The sequence below is a fragment of the Rhincodon typus genome, chromosome 4 (genome assembly GCF_021869965.1).
Source record: "Rhincodon typus isolate 14 chromosome 4, sRhiTyp1.1, whole genome shotgun sequence".
In the NCBI taxonomy this organism is placed as follows: Eukaryota; Metazoa; Chordata; class Chondrichthyes; order Orectolobiformes; family Rhincodontidae; genus Rhincodon; species Rhincodon typus.
In genome coordinates, this window is record NC_063335.1 from 13,928,292 (window position 1) to 13,945,546 (window position 17,255).

The 17,255-nt window shown below is 38.1% G+C and overlaps 1 protein-coding gene across 1 annotated transcript in view; it reads left to right on the top strand.

Moving 5' to 3' along the window:
* The window catches only part of csmd3b (CUB and Sushi multiple domains 3b), a 1,719,816-nt gene that overhangs the window by 288,370 nt on the left and 1,414,191 nt on the right, over positions 1-17,255 (top strand). Inside the window, 1 exon segment of the mRNA XM_048595770.1 lies at positions 1,781-1,893. Coding sequence (XP_048451727.1) covers positions 1,781-1,893 — 113 coding nt within the window.

Genomic DNA, 17,255 nt, shown 5'->3' on the forward strand with positions numbered 1-17,255 from the left:
TTAAGAAGAATAGATTCTTATACAGATAAATGCATTTTGCATAACCACAACAATAACAATGTAAATTGTGTTGAAAAATAACTGCAGAAAATTAATTAAATGGGTTAAACTGTGAAAAATGAGAGGAATGAACATAGGGGCTCAAAGACATACAGGAAGGAGATACCAGGGATGGTTAGGTACTGGAGACCAAGCAAGGAATGACATCAGTAAATATTTACAAAAATGCCTGAGCATACCATTAAAGCACTATAACGTAGCAGTGACATTTCAAACATGTCTGATTTCAGAGTATGTTAATTAGGGCAACATCCTTCATGAATATTCTATAGCGTTGTGCACAAGGAAAGGAAAAGTAAAATGGTTAATTAGCCCAATGTATGGGAACATCTGAAGGTTACAGAAATTGATTTTATTCAAGAAAAGAAGAAAGACACAAATAACTGTACTGATTAGTTGCTACTAAAGTGTAAGAGACATGCTTTATATTATCATGATATGATGTGCATATACTTTTGAGGGTGTGTATCTTAGACTATCGTCAATCACTACCCAACTCAACAAGATATGATGCATCAGTCCTATAACTTGTGTGTCAGTCTATGAGCAACAGGCTAGGAATAAGATGCACATGTATATGGTCTCCTGCATATTAGTCTTCTCTTCAAAAATATTGCACACATTATTGTTTCACCAATCCTTGTGTGTGATCAGTATTTTAGGTCTAAGTGAATGCCAGAGTAAGAAACCAGCTTTCTCCCTGTAGTGAAAGGAAACGTTGTATGAAAACAGTTAGGCTATTTTAACAAGGATCTCCAATCAACAAAGCATTGTTTGGAATTGTCCAAGTAAGTTGGAAGCAGTGTTTGTAATGTTTTTGAACCAGGATGTAGACGTAATCTCAAATAAAGGCAAATTACTGCAGATTCTGGAAATCAAAACCAAACATAGAGAATGCTGGAGAAACTCAGTAGGTCTGGCAGCATCTGTGGAGAGAAGAACGGTATTACCACTTCAAGTCTAGTCTGTCTCTTCATCAGAATTTCAGTGCTGGATGAGAATTACTTTGATGGCACCTTTCAGACAAACACATTTAGTTTGAATCTATAAACTCAGATGTTGCTGTTTTAATTTGTTATCTAATAACAGCAAGTGCTAATAGAGTATCATTTTTCTCAATCACAAAATCCAAACCAGTAAACATTCCATCATTCTAGCATTTAGCTTTCACCTACTTCATACAATTGTAATATCTCCTCTCTCCTCCGCACTCAAAATAGAATAGAAGTTAATGACCACTTAAGAGTTTCATGCCACCACTGCAAAGATTTCACCAGCAGCAGAGCAGATCCATTCCAAAAGTCCAACCGAGCTGCTTTTACTGCTTGGACAATAGCAGGTACGATGAGCCTTAGGCTCCTTAACTGGACTCCAGGTGATTTAACAGTCCTTGCCACCAAAGTCTTTGACTCCATTTGTTCCTCCCACACAGTAGGAAGCCTACCCAGGCCTTTACCCACTCTCATCCCCCAATAAATGGCTGCAGGAAAACTCTTCAACTGGAAAAGCCAGCTCCCTCCCAGATTTTCTGTGTGGGGTTAGGTTTAGGATTAGGGGTGTCTGGCATGTGGGACCACTGCCTCCAATGTAAAATCCAGCTCCCTGTTCTTAGCGGAATGTATTTTTGTTTGGTTAGACGATTGGTTCAGATTTTATTGATGTAAATTTATGGATTTTTTAAAATTTTAATGAATTGCGTTCCATTTGCTTTGTCATACAGGTTAACTGGTTTCCAGATGCCTGCACCTGTGACAAGTACTGGGTCTGTGTTTGCATTGCGTCTTACGAGTGACTTTGCTGTCAGCGCTCATGGATTTAAATTATTCTACCAAGGTAAGATTATTTAATACAAGGACACTATCCCTTTCCCTTGTGCATAAATTAAAGTGCATGTTTTTGAAGAAAATTTATATTGGTAGTTATGTTGGATGGTATCGTGATACATTTTTGCTTCAGTGTTTTTCTTATCTTGAAAACCTGCAAGTGATGGACACAAATGGATTGAATTATTGTAAATAACTTGCTGCAAAAACATTCCTGTGCTTGGCAGCACATTGTGGTAAAGTGCATGAAGTAACATACACACAGAATCAACTGATCATTGATATCTTAATGTGGCTTTAATGCCAGATTATGAATTCCCTCTATTGATTTTGCGATCCAAAATTCCAGTTGAGCCCTGGATGCTTCCCTAGCATCAGTTTCAAATGGTGGACCTGAAATGGGTCAGATCCTGGCTTGTCTGTAATTGTACTGCATAGAAATCAGAATGCAACATTTTGGTGGCAGGAAGAGCAGGGTGTGTCTGGCAATGACTCTGGCATAATGAACAAATTCCACCTATTCTTCCTTTTAATACTGACACAACTTCATAGAGGCCAGTACCCCGTCACCAAGTCATCCTTTATTTGCACATGGAGAGTCATTGGCACTGAGCCAGCTTCATTAGAACCAGCTCTCAGAGTGAACAGAACCTCTGACACTTCTGTTTGTATCTGTCAGCCACATCTCCCTCCCTGGGACAGATTAACAGCCTCAATCAGGGAGCTTATATTCTATAAGGTCCACTTGGCTGACTTTGTTAGAATCACTACAAATACCTCAGTGGAACTTTCAGTAAGAAGAGGCATGAGTTCTCTTGATATATTTGCTTCAAACATTTGCCAAATAAAATTTGTCGAGAAAGAGATCACTGACATTTTCATAAATATAAATTAAGCCTGCTGACTTCATTGGGAGTGAAAGTAGCAAGGACTTGATCAAGGAATGTTTGATATTTTGTGGACATTCATCTTACACCACTGTCCATTGAATGGATTGACACCACTCTGATTTGATGAAGCAATATCTGAACAGGTATCAACATACCAGTCCTGTCATGCAGACAATACAGTTGCCAAAAATTTGTGACAGGACTGGTCCTTTCTACCACTCTTTTGTCAATGGAGCAACTTTATAGACTTATAAGGAGCAGAGGATTTATTTTATGTATGATGGATCGAGTTGAAAAAAAAAGTGGTTGGGTTCAGAGAATTAATTTAGATACATATACTATTTTAAGATAAATAATAACTTCCTAAGAAGCCTTTTGGAAAGTGATGTCCAACAGTTTATTTTTCCTTATTGTATTGTAGCTGCTAACACAGGGGTTTCCATATTTTGTATATGTGTGCATCTGTTTTCCTGCAATACCTTTATATTCAAAGTTAACCCAATCTATGTCCATAAAACTTGGCATTAAACATTTGGTTGACTGTTTTAACCCATCATTTGCTGGTTACACTGCACCTCTTTATTTAGCCTGTGTTCTTCAGTTGGTTTTAAGTTAAAAAGATAATAAATATCTGGGTTGTTGTATTTTTTGAGGCAGAACAGTAACATGCAATGAAAAATTCAGATAATAATACATTAATAATCAATTATTGGGTGAATTAGTTTGCAATTTTCTTATTAACTACATTGTATTCAGAACAAGAATAAAATAGTGTGAAATCCAACTGTGAAATAACTACACTATTTGGAAAGGGAGGAGCACGAGGGTCTGGGTTGTAGTCTCTGCATCTCTAATCAGTAGCAGATTAAAGGTAACACAAATTAAATAGTTATTTATCGTTCTAGCTGTCTGAGTTAACAACTGAATGCAAAAATCAGAAGTTTGATAGAATGACTGAAAGAAGGCAAAAAAAAATTGAATGTCATTCACTTGGTCTAAACTGGTTGCACATTGAAATATATGGGGACATTTTGTAACAATCAGCTCCTAGCACAGAATGTTGCAAATAATGTGCTCCAGTAAGTGATACAATGTCTTTTCCTGTTTACAGCTCCCCTGTGCCTGTCATTCATTTGAATATATAACTGGGAGAACAACCTGTTTTGAAATGTCAATGATTTGTAGAAAAAAATAAATTCACAAGTAACTTACTGCAAGTTCAGAACCACTCACAAAGATGGGCAATGAATGCCAGATTTGCCAACATCATCTTTATTTCATAGCAAATAGGGGAAAAAAGTTCACAGTTTGAAAATAAGGCAGTAACTGAATCTTCAAGCCACCATTCGCCTGAGTGTAGCTAGTTGCTGGGATCACGAAGTTTGCATTCTTACCTGAAGTATCAAAAACTAAGAGATATTTATGTAGTTTTAAACACATTTCTACCACTATTAGTTGGATTGCTGGACCACCCCATCAGAGATCAAGAATGTTGGTCTTCTTTCGATTTTTGCAATGGTGCCAGCAAAGCACTCAGCCAGCAAGGCATATATAGAACACATGACTTGTTTGCAATTGCTGTAGGCATTAATCCAAATTTATCTAGTTGTGATGGATAAAATCTTTTGACAGAACACAAAAAGATATTCCACATACATTCAATAAATAATTCACCTTTCAAACAATATTCTGTTCTATAAAATTACATTTGTTGGATTGCTAAGTACATTTATATCTGAAATAACTTGAATTGGACACTTTGCATTTGTGAAATATTTCCAACTTTTGGTTTAAGGTTCTGGATTTGATACTCTGGGTATCAAACCAACCACTTGTGTTAATCTGTCCTTGCTGTAAAATAAATCATGTTAAAAATTCATTAGGTGTCTAACTTTAGCAAAAGCAGTAGCATATTATGCTACACTAAAAAGCTAAAAGGATCTTATGGTTTTGGTGCTCGGCTGTGTTATAATGAATATAAATGTATTTGACACTAAACAATAACACTAGAGCTATATTTGATTGTGGCATTGTTGCAGTCTTTCAGGTCATACTGATTTACTTGATTGTTGAGCATATTTAGCTCAATTATCGTGATATCTGCCATTTATACCATACCTTGAAATTTGATTTGATTTGATTTATTGTTGTTATATTTACTCGGATACAGTGAAAAGTGTTTTGTGTGCTCTACAGGCAGATCGTACTATTTAAAGTGCATTAGGTGGCAGAACAAAGTGCAGTTTGACTTTGCTTTGGTGTGTGTGTCACAATGCTCTGTTCTACAATGATGCTTGAGGGGTGCAATCATGTTGTGCTGATGATCCTTTACCACATATAGAATTCTTACTGTCATTGAAACTGTTTTGGAGAAGTGAAAAACAAATGTCACGTACTTCTTTCGATAAAAAATAAATTTGAAGAGAGTTATGACATTGCCATTATCAAATAACATGATCAAATTCAAGATATTAATATTAGTCATACCTCCTTCCTACTATTTCTCCAAATGATTATTGTCTACTCCTTCTCAACCTTTCAATTTTAATTCAAATTGTTGTATCACTATTATTCAATCACTACGTTTGCCTTCTTCCCAAAATACATTGCTTTCACCCAATTCAAATGCTGCAACAGTACATTAAATCATAAGAATAACCTGGGCAATTCCTGGCTCCTGAGTCTCCATTAAATTACATTTCTAATGCTTATAGTACTTTAAATGTTTGTGATACGTGCATAAGTCAATATTCTCCATTAGATAACTCATTCCTCTTTACAAACTGCATTCATCTCTTTTGGTGTATATGCCAGATGGGACTTCATTGAGTAAGAAGTTAATGCATACTGGTGTCATTTATCCCTCTCTGATATGGCGAGAGAGGTGGAGATAGGGAAAATAAATGAGAGAATCGGCCTTGATGAGATAATTGCGCTCACCATATCAGCAGTTCCAATTGAAAAGGTCATTGTGCATAAGGCTCTTAAGTTACCAATTAATGAGTACTTAAGGTCCTCAATTTGCTATCTCCATAAATAAAGGTGGCTGGAAAGGGGCTTTAGAGTGAGGGATGGCCTCTGAAACCCAACCACCGACTGTGACAAGATAAAAAAATCGTTTGCCAACCTACCAAAGAAAAGACCTCAAACAACAGTCTTTAGGAACAGAAGCTGCAGGCCTTTGATGACCCAAGCCTACAAGCTGAGAAACCACTTGTGCTTGCCTGTCAATTCTGGATGAGCTGATTAGTGCACAATCGAGTGAACTATCTAGACAGAGGGGGTGGTGTGCTACCTGGAATCCCCACCCAAATTTTGACTCAAAAAAATGGCAAGATCAGGCCCTTTAAGTGTAAGAAGGCCATAATGGAAAACAAAGGTTAAGGTCATGGTGCAAACTGTAAATGCTGTTTTCAGATATGAATTGTGGAAAATGAAAATTTCCAGTTATTTTTCATGGTTGTATATTATATTGAAGCATTTTTAAGACAAATCTTGTGATTCTTTTATTACATATTGTTTTAAGGGCATTATTTGGCTTGTTGCTTCACCATATTTTATAATCTTCTTTCTTTATAGCCAGTCAGATTTAGTCCCTTTGCACCCCTGAGAAGAAGTACATGTTTTCCCTGACTTCACTGTCAATGCTGCATGTAGGTGTCATCAGAAAGATCTACGCATAGACTAAAAAATTATCAGAGGGAGATTCAAATGTTCTTCCTTAACAACTTTTGGTACTAAGTCAGATGATAAGACATTTACTCCTTTATAATGTTCACAGATTGAATAAGTTTCATTACACAACAATTAGTTTACAATAAGTTTGAATACTTTGTCTAGTTTAATAAATTATCATGGTAAATTTTAAAAATGGCAAGTAATACCATTTCGGTCAATTATTTAAATACCAGGTAAAATTTATGGTAGAGAATCACAGTTGACAGAGGAACTGAAATAATGGTTATACAAATTATAACACCTGTTATGGCTTCTTTGTCAGCTGCTGTATTAAAGCTGCCTATCCGAATATTTCACATTTAGTACATGTTTGTTTAGAAAATAATTTTTGCTGAATGTTGTCTGAATATATTTTTTACAGATATTTTCAGAAAGGAATTTTGCTTGATCCAGTCTTGCCCTATTCTCAATGTTTAACATAATGTAATATTCCAGATTTACATTGGCATTTGAGATAATTTAGCCCCTTGACTCTGTTCTGCAATTCATTTCAATGTTAGCTGAGTGGTATCTTAATTCCCAGTATCCATTTTTATTAGATAGCTGTTCATATTCCAAGCATACAGAGAAAAAAAAATCTACTAACCTTAGGTTCGAAATTTTAGCTTCATTTAACAGATTTATGCAAGAAACAGATATGGATTTCCAGTTCTGTGACAAACTGTCTCCTGACATTACCCCATCAGCTTTTCTTTAGGTTATTTCTTTTACATAATGCATTCTTGTTCCAGACTCCTTCATGTGAGGAAATAATTTCTTTCATATCTACTTGCCTTTCCATTCTTTAGCCATCTTTATTTCTTCAATCATATTGTCACAGATCCCTTCCCAAATGCATCAGTTCAGAGTCCTATCAGAATGCCTTAGCAGTCTGGAACTTGCTTAATCTTTGTGAACAATGTTCTTTGAAGTTAGGAGTGAGCACTATTCCCTCTCTGATGACCTCAAGTTCAGGTCTCAAGATTTTGTTTCTACTGTCCTGTGTCTATTTTGTCACTTATTTTAGAATGTACGGATCACATCTTCCTAAAAATGATTCAAAGTTACTGTAAGAAATCAGTTTGAAAATAGAAAAACGTTTCTGTCACTCATTGCCATCAATTGTGTGTTCTCAATTAACTTAAATGAAAGTAAAGAATGAATTTCCGTATAACCTTTACCAGTCTACCATATGTATGAAAAGAAAAGGTAAAGTGGCAAAGGATTTTACTTCTTCTCACTGTTGCTTTTGTTCCTCTGCAGGGTAACGTAATTGATTGAGAATTTTGGCACAAAATATGAAAGGCTTTTTTGAAAAAAACATTTAACATATATTAGTGATATAAAAGCAAAGATAAAGCCAGCACTGAGTTGCAACCTAATCACTAGCGCACCTTCTCCACACTTAATGCAGTGCTAATGGCTGTAAAGATCAGAACTGCCCTGAACCTTTCAAACTATCATTTTGGATATCTTTAATAGTAACCAATTACTTATCTTTTAAGCAAAGATTTAATTCAGTCTCAAACCAATAGCAGATATTCCATTCCTAGAGATTGATGGGATTGCTGAACAATCATAGATTCTAATTATATGGCTACACATTCTCTTTTCACCCAAGCAACATACACAACAGGAAAGGATTGTACTAAACTCAATATCTAGCTTGCTTGCAGCCAAGTCAAACATCATGCAAGTGACTGCTCGTTATCTTCAACAATGCATCCATTTGAAGACAATTTTGCATCCCAATAGTGTCTCATTTTAAAAGTCGAGTCTTTGGCTAGTTCCATGTGGATTAAGTCTATCCTGCACATATAACTACTTATGATAGTTGCTTTCCAAAGAGACAATTAATACAACGATATCCACATGGATCAGAGGTATGATTGGTTATACCTTTCAATGATAAATGAGTTGTATAAATGGAGTCATGATGACTGTATTTATGTACCACAAGCAATACAACTTTGCATTACTAAGGAGCGTAATCATGCAGGTCCTGAAAGAAAGAGGAACTAAAGACTGGTAAGGGGATCAACGTGTTCCATAGTTGGAGTTTGAAGAGGAAGTGGAAGAGAAGCTAATGATCAGAGAGATACACCTATGTATCCCAAGTCAGAAAGGATGGGCTCCAAGTACTGTACAAAACATTGTGCCAAGCTAGTGCTGAATCTCTGCATGCTGCTTAACATTGTATATAGGTTTTCTGGAGAGCTTCTCAATGCATGAAATGCTTCATTGTACATGACCATCATATTCTTCTGTAGCCTGACACATCAAAGTCCTCATTGAAATCTTCTGCAGCAGAATGTTGAGTGAGCACCTGCACTTTCCTTTACATGACTGCAACTACTTGTGGACAGTGTCTCATGAAATGCAGATCTTGCCCCTACACTAAAGTCAAAATAATGTGCAGTGTCAATATCTGATTTATTGAAGCGGGTGTGAAAGCATGATCATCTTGATCGTTACTAATCTTCTGCTGTTTCAATTCTGCCTGGTGAAGTTGGATGTTTGAAAGGAAGAAGGTAAACTGATAAGGTTGTGATATGAAGAGAGAGCACAAGACCGGAGGTGCATGTGTACACCACGTGCAGTTTGGCAGAGCTTGTGGGCTGGGGTAGTTGTCAAAAGGTGAATGTGGTCCCGGGTTACCAATATCTTTATCAGTTTCAGCTCCTTTGCTGACAAGGACCTGACAATGGTTTCTCAACAATGCTTGGCAGCATCTTCTGTGTAGCTGGGAAATATCCGCACAACTGTGATCTCCAACTATCTCCTGTTGTTATTCCAACTTCATTTCCTTCCCCACGTCCCAACACAACCTTACCCTTGTGGCTTTCTCCATTAAGATATGGAGATATAATTGTTCTCGTCTGGTTAACTCTGCTGCATCTGGTTATGTGCTACTCTCTCTGCAAGAGGGAGGGAAGTGTGTCAACAAGTGTGCTGTCTGTTTAGATGATGTAACAGTCATAATTTGCTAGCTAGCACTGCCCACAAAGCTGAGAGATGTGGATATGAATCTTGCAACAGTGCTCTGAATGTTAGATATGAGGCTTGATTGACAGAGATTGCTCAAAGGTGAGTGCTAGGATCTTAGGAATAGAAAAGAATCTGAGGCTAGTGTTGCAGTTGGGAATGATATTGTATCTGGAACTGCATTCAGCGAATTTGATGACTGCGTGGATCATTGAATTTCTTACTGCACTGTAGCAAGGTCCTTGGAGCTAGACACTTGACAATGATCCCCATTGCTACTAACTGTCAAAATCTTTTCAATGTCTGTCTACAGTCTCTTGCTTTCCCTGTTGCTCCTATAGATAAAGGATATTACCTCGCCTGCCTACATGCTCCACAAATACCTCCAGTGCATATTTCCCAGGTCAAAGTAATTTCTTTTGCATGCCTGTCAGCATCTGCTCGAATGTTTAAGCAATGAAAGCTGTTGTCAGCTAAATTTATGAAGTGTTATAAAGATATAATTTTGAATCCGCTGCTGATGCATGCAACAAATGGACAACACAGTCAGAACCTAATGCACAGAGCATTTGTTCTATACAGCAGATAACAAGAAAATTGCTGCAGTGCTTTCATTTCAATTAGCAAACTCTGATTAATCTTCCCGCATGCTCTCCATACCTATTTTCTGAGATTATCAATTTATTTCTCTAGGTGTAACTATGCAGGCCATTATGGGGGTGCAAGGTGAATATACCGGGGAGTTACCATTTCAAGCTTTAAGAGAAGAATTTGGAGGCAAGGCATTGAGTGAAGGAACACATGCAGAAAATTGCTGGAGTATAAAGGCAGCAAGCTACCTCCTGAGAACTGGAGTGATTTCACTTAATGAGGAGAATCGATACAAAATGTAGCAGTCCTAAAAGCTGTGCCAGTCTATCACTAACTTAGTTAATATTGTAATGTCTTTAAATTTACTTTTTCCTTAAATTCATTTATGGGATGTGAGCATCCACTGTCAAGCAGCATTTCCTGCTCTTCCTTAATTACCTTTGAGAAAGTGATGAGTCACCTTTAAGACTTGCTGAAGTCCATCATTTGGGGTGGGGATGGCTGTAGGTAAATTGTACTGTATTGTTAGGAAGGAGGTGCCAGGCTTTTTGACTCAACCACAATGAAGAAATAGCAAAACATTTCTGGGTTCAGGGTGATATGTGGCTTGGAGAGAGTTCGGCTGATGGTGACACTCCTATGTGTCTGCTGACCTGTCCTTCTAAGTCGTAAGGGCGCTGTCAAAGGATGCTTGACAAGTTGCAATAGTCCAACTTGTAGGTATCATATATACTGCAGCCGCTGTTCCGAAATGGTGAAGAGAAGTAATGCTTAAGCTGTGGAGGAGGTGCCAATCAAGAGGGCTGTATTTACTTGGATGATGTCAAGCTTCTTGAGTATTATTGGAACAAAAACAAAGTTGCTGGAAAAGCCTAGCAGGTCTGGCAGCACCTGTGAAGGGAAAAACAGAGTTAATGTTTCGGATCTGGTGACCCTTCCTCAGAACTGAGTTTTGTGGAAGGGTCACCGGACCCGAAACGTTAACTCTGTTTTTCCCTTCACAAATGCTGCCATACCTGCTGAGCTTTTCCAGCAGCTTTGTTTTTGTTCCTGATTTACAGCATCTGGAGTTCTTTCAGTTTTTATTGAGTATTATTGGAATGCACTTATCCAGGCAAGGGCAGTTAGTCTCGTCTCATCTCTGGAATTCAGTTTTTTTGCTTACATTTAGACTAAGGCTGTAAAAGGCCAGGGGCCAAATGGCTCTGCTGGAATTCAAACTGAACACCAGCGAGCGAGCTTTTGCTGAGTAGGAATCATTTGATAGCACTGTCAATGTTACTTTCCACCATTTTACCAATATCTGAAAGTAGGCTGACAAGGCATTGGCCACACAGGATTTGCTCTGCATTGTGGATAAAACATACTAGAGAATTTTCAGAATTGCTTTGTGGTAGTCTGTTTTAGTATTCTTCATGCACTCCAGGAATGATTCCTTTTCTAGTCTAAAAGATTTGCCCTGGATTTCAATAACATACAAAAACTTGGATACAGTTCAATTTAATGTGAAGCACCCCTATTTAGCAACGAAGCAAAAGTACTTACAATGACACTGGTTATTTAAACATAACAGAAACTAGGGTCTGTCTCAGTTGATCAATCTATTGACATATCTCCACGTACACCTTCAGAGTGGCTGACCAAATGACTCTGTTGCTGCAGCAACAAATCCTTTTTCAAAAGTTGTCTTTATGCCTCTTTCTTGCTGTGGCTGTGTGCCACATAAGATAATACCTGCTTTTAGCTCTTTAGTTGTTTTTTTTTAAGTATACAGTGTCTGTTCAAAGCTATTGCTAGATGTAGTCTCTCCATACTTTGGTCTCAAGGCCATGCTTGAACAAACAAAGGCAATTGTCTGCATGTTATTTCTAACACATCTAGCAATCTCCAATGCTGGAGTGAAAGATGCCATTTTATGTCATGCACAAAGAGCCCCTTTTCCCTCTCTGCTCTAGTACAGTTTAAAAACAATTTGCAGACTCTTGCTGATCTTAGCAAGGATTTGTCCTGACCAAATTTCCAATCTGCCTCCCTGTTCTTAAACCTAAAATAGCATTCTTTAGTTAGGGTACCATTTCTCCTTTGGTGTTCCTTTGGACCACCATGAGACAAATACGGCACAGATGCTTTCACCACAGCCAACTTACATACATTTCTATGAAATAAAAAAGTCATTACCTTATTCAAAGTGCCCAATACAATACTGCAGTAAATAATGCATTGGCTTGTAATTAAATAATAATGTTTAAGACAGTCGGGTTCCCATTGCTTGTTTTGATATTTCTCTTGAATACCCTAAGTTGCTATCCTTGAGAGGGTTTCATCTTGATCCTAACACACTTTGGAGTTTTTCTGAACTAGAAATCTGTGAAGACATTCAAGCCTTGTAGCTGCACACAGTTTATGGCCATGAAATAAGATGCCAGAAATTAAAAGGCATTCAAATTGTTCAAATTGTGCCAGCCTCAAAAACTGCAGTGAAATCAACTTGCTTGATATCAAGTGGAAAATTCTTCTGCGCCACCACTCTGTCAGTTTCAAGACACTTAGAATGAACTACATGATGTTTTGAAAGGATTTATGAACTTTCCCCCAGTTTTTTTCTATGTCCTTTGGTCCATATGATCACTTCGTCCATGCCAAGCTGCAAAGAAAAGATTTTTGAACATTTGTCATTTTGATTATTTCAAGTTCTCCATTATTTTGTCTAAACAGTCTCGGCAACTTTTTGTAGTCCTGTCCTCAAGCTGTCTTTTTTCAACCTATTTCTTGGGTCATCCAATCTAAAGCTCTTCCTTTAGTGAGAGACTTTTCAGCTGTCTTTAAAGACCTGCTCCCTTTAACCCCTGTTTCCCTGACCCCTCCCTTGCTCCCATGACATAATAATCTATGTCAGTCGACTGTACTTCTCAATAACCTCTGAGCGGTGCCCCCATAAAAGGTTATAAAATCATGAGGGGTATGGATAGGGTGAATAGCCAAGGTCTTTTCCCCAGGGTAAGGGAGTCCAAAACTACAGGGTATAGGTTTTGGTGAGAGAGGAAAGATTTAAAACAGACCTAAGGGACATTGTTTTCACTCAGAGGATGGTGTGTGTATGGAATGAAAGAGGTGGTGGAGGCTAGTACAATTACAGCATTTAAAAGTCATCTGGATAGATATACGAACAGGGCCAAATGCTGGTATATGAAACTAGATTAATTTAGGATATCTGGTCGGCATGGATGAGTTGGACCGAAGCGCCTGTTTCCATGCTGTGCATCTCTATGATTCTGTGACTCCTCAAGTCCTATTTTTTAAACGTGCATTATAAATTCCATCAGAGATAGCAAGAACTGCAGATGCTGGAGTCAGAGATAACACATTGCGGAGTTGGAGGAACGAAGCATGCCAGGTAGCATCAGAGGAGCAGGAAAGTTGACGTTTTGGGTTGGGACCTTTCTTCAGAAATTCTTCAGAAGAAGGATCCCGACCCAAAACGTCAACTTTTCTGCTCTTCATTATAAATTTCTTGTTGTTCACATTGGGATATTTCATTATGTACAACGCATAATGCAAGTTATCATTGTTTGAAAGTACCTTTTTGGTGAAGTTCCCAACCCATTTAGCATTGTAGAAGGATTTTTATTTCCTTTGATATTTTGCAAAAAAAATCCTCAAGTTTCATTGTTTCTGTGGTGCCAGGCTCTATGTAGGAAATCTGCAACTTGAGCCTTTTCTCTTTAATGGATTCTAATGAGCTTATTTGGAGTGCAAAACATGAATTTGATTAATCTCCACAGTATGTAACTGATGACAATGAATCACTGTTTCTTTCATGTAAGACTATCACATTTTGAGGAACCATCCATTTTTGAGATGCCACGGTGACCCTATCTCATATGACTGAAGTATGCTAAAAACATGGAGTCCTGTCATCTTTCTCTACTGAGGCGGCATGCAAGACTAGTATTTGTTATAACAAATGTACATGGAATAAAATTCTGATTAAATCAGTGAAGAACTAAACTTAACAGCAAACCTGTTGATGTGAAGTTTTCAATGTGGAAATCTTAGTTGTACAAAGAATGTTTTTTAACTTCTCTATCCTTTGCTGATCACAATGGATAATTTCAAACTGCATATCTCACACAGTTGCACTTACAATGAAGCAAGAGTGTTACTAGCTAATGGCTCACATCAGGGTTATCAATGAAGAAGTGCAATTCTTTATGAAAACTATGTGAAATCATAGAATCCCTGTAGTGCAGAAGGAGACCATTTGGCCCATCAATTCTGCACCGACCTTCCAAAGAGCATCCCACCAGACCCAGCCCCCACCCACGATATCTTGTAACATTTACCATAGCTAGTCCACCTAGACAAACACATCCTTTAAATGATAGACAATTTCAGTGTGGCAAATCCACCTAACCTGCACATCTTTGGTCTGTGGGAGGAAACCAGAGCACCAGGAGGAAACCCACACAGACACGGGGAGAACGTGCAAACTCCACACAGACAGTCGGCCAAGGCTGGAACCAAACCTGGCTCCCTGGTGGTGTGAGGCAGCAGTGCTAACCACTGAGGCACTATGCCGCCCATGTGTGTCCTGTATTTTTTCCTGAAATGCCAGCATTCTAGCAGAGACGAGTAGCAATTCAATTATTGAGTTTTTTTGAAAAAGGTCTCTCAGAATTAAAAAGACATTTTCCTGCTTATGTGTTTTAAGACAGCAATTGTATCATTGATTTTTTTTCTTCTGTTTTTGTTTAACGTGCTCTTTCAATAGAATGTTTTTTTTTTTAAGTTTGACCTTGGGTTGTGGACAACGCAGCTTATAATGTATTGACTAACCCATCCCTAATTGCTCTGAGAGTATCAAAGCTCCTTTCTGAACTGTTATTATTCTTGTGGTGATTGTATCTTTGTGACAATATTGTGTCAGACATTTCAATATTGTAACCCAGTGAGAATGAAAGAAACAGCAAAACAGCAAGTTAGGATAATAGTTGATTCGGAAGGAACCTTGACAGTTCACATCACGTTGCTGCTGTTGTTTTTCTTAATCATAGGAAATAGTGATGCTGTCAAAGTGATCTTTGTGAATTGCTGCAGTGTCCTGTAGGTTGAATGTGATGCACCCTATCACCTCAATGGACGTGAGATGCAGAACCATCAATCAAATAAATTATTGTCCAAGAAAAGTGATCAGCTTCTTGAATGGTGAATGTTCCATCACACCTCTGATCTGAGCCTTGTAGATGGCAGATAGACTTTAAGAGATTACGAGGTATGTGTTTCATAACAAAGTAGTCACTCTCTACTTTTACAGTCAATGTGTTGACTAGGATGATACAGCTCAGCTTCTAGTCAAGGATAACAACCATGTTGTTGGTAGCGAGAGATTAGCAATTGTGGTGTCATCAAATATCAAGAGAAGCTGGATGGTCTTTGTCCTGGTGGGAATGGTCATTATCTGCCATTTAATTGGGAAGAAAGTTTCAGCCCAAGTTAACTGTTATCCAGGTAATATCAAAGGTTGCATCATTTTTAGAGGGAGTTACGAGTGGAGGAAAAAAATCTGTGGAAACATCAGCAACCAGCTCCAATCTGATCTTATAATGGGAGGTAGGTTATTGGTGAAGTAGCTACAAATGGTCATGCCAAGAATATTTCCTTGAGTATCTTGTGCAGTGATATTCTGAGGATGTGTTCTCAAGTAACCTGACATGACAACTTCTTCCTTTGCCCCAAAGCTTTTAGCTTGGATTCCTGTTGCTATTGTCTGTCAAATCTTGCCTTAATGTTCAAGGCAGCTACTGTCACTTCATTTCTGTCTTTCAGCTAAAGTGTTTATATGTGCTTTGCAGATGAATGATGATGCCAAAGCTTGATCTGATCGTTACTGTGCTGATTACTAAGAAGCAATTGGTGCACAATGGCATTATTAATTATTCTTTCATTGGAGGCTAGTTTTAGGCTGTGAAATCTGTTTTTAATCTGTACTACAGCAAGTACTACAGCAAACGCTTCAGCACTTGTTCATAGTGGAGATATCATTCTGTCTTCACATTGACTATTCAGTCACAGTTATGAAGAAAACCTAAGAAATGATTTTATTAGATCTAATAAGGTTAAATGGAGAGATGGTAAAGACTTTTGTAATTACGAAGGATTATGATCGGTTCAATAGTGAGAAATCATTGAAAATAGTCAACAAGATTTAACATTATGTAAGGAATCTAAGATGAATGAAAGTGGATGTTAATGCATAATGTGAAATTCATTACTGCAATATGTATGTAGAAGTAGGCTCCTTAGACTTATTTTATAAAGAATGTACGAATTGCTTGAAAACTTAGAAAATCTGATGGGAAGGTAACAAAAGCGTATGATTAGCCCAGACAAATCATAAAGAATTCTGGGCCAGAGCTGATGGACTGAATTGGTGAAAACACTTTGGGCTTCCAGATGTTGTGAACAATCCTATATATAGAATGTAAGCCTTCCTTTAACATACGTAAGGAAAAATCACAAAGGATTTGCAGAGAAAATCCAGATCTGATTTTCGTCAGCACAGGTAAGTTCTACCACTGGGACGAAAGCTGACCTGATCTGGTGGGACCTGGGGCAGCAGCTTGCCACCTGGGGTCAATTAACAGGTGAGCACCCCGACCGCCAACCAAAAGACCATAGCAACCCACCCCCAAGAACTGCTGGCCCAATTAAAATGCCAGTAGCTTGGCAGCCCTAGTGGAATTAGTGTAACTGCTGGGGCTGAGGCTGTAAGAAGAGGGAACCTCAATGCTAAGGCATCTTTTGAAAGCAAAAAAAAAATTCTTTTCCCAAGTAATTCTAGGGGAGTGGCAAGGATTCATTGCAGCTTACTGCCAAATTGGGACTTGTAGGAGGCCGGGGTTTATCGATATTTATGAGTGAATATTTGAACATATGAATTAGGAGCAGGATTTGGTCATATAACCCATCCATCCTGCTCTACCATGCAACAAGATAATAGCTGATTGGATTATGGCCACTACTCTACATTCCAGCCTACCTCTGACAACAATTAACTCCCTTGTTTTTACAAACTAGTGGATATATCAGTGCTAGATAACAAGGTGTAGAGCTGGATGAACACAGCAGGCCAAGCAGCATCAGAGGAGCAGGAAGGCTGACGTTTCGGGCCTAGACCCTTCTTCAGAAA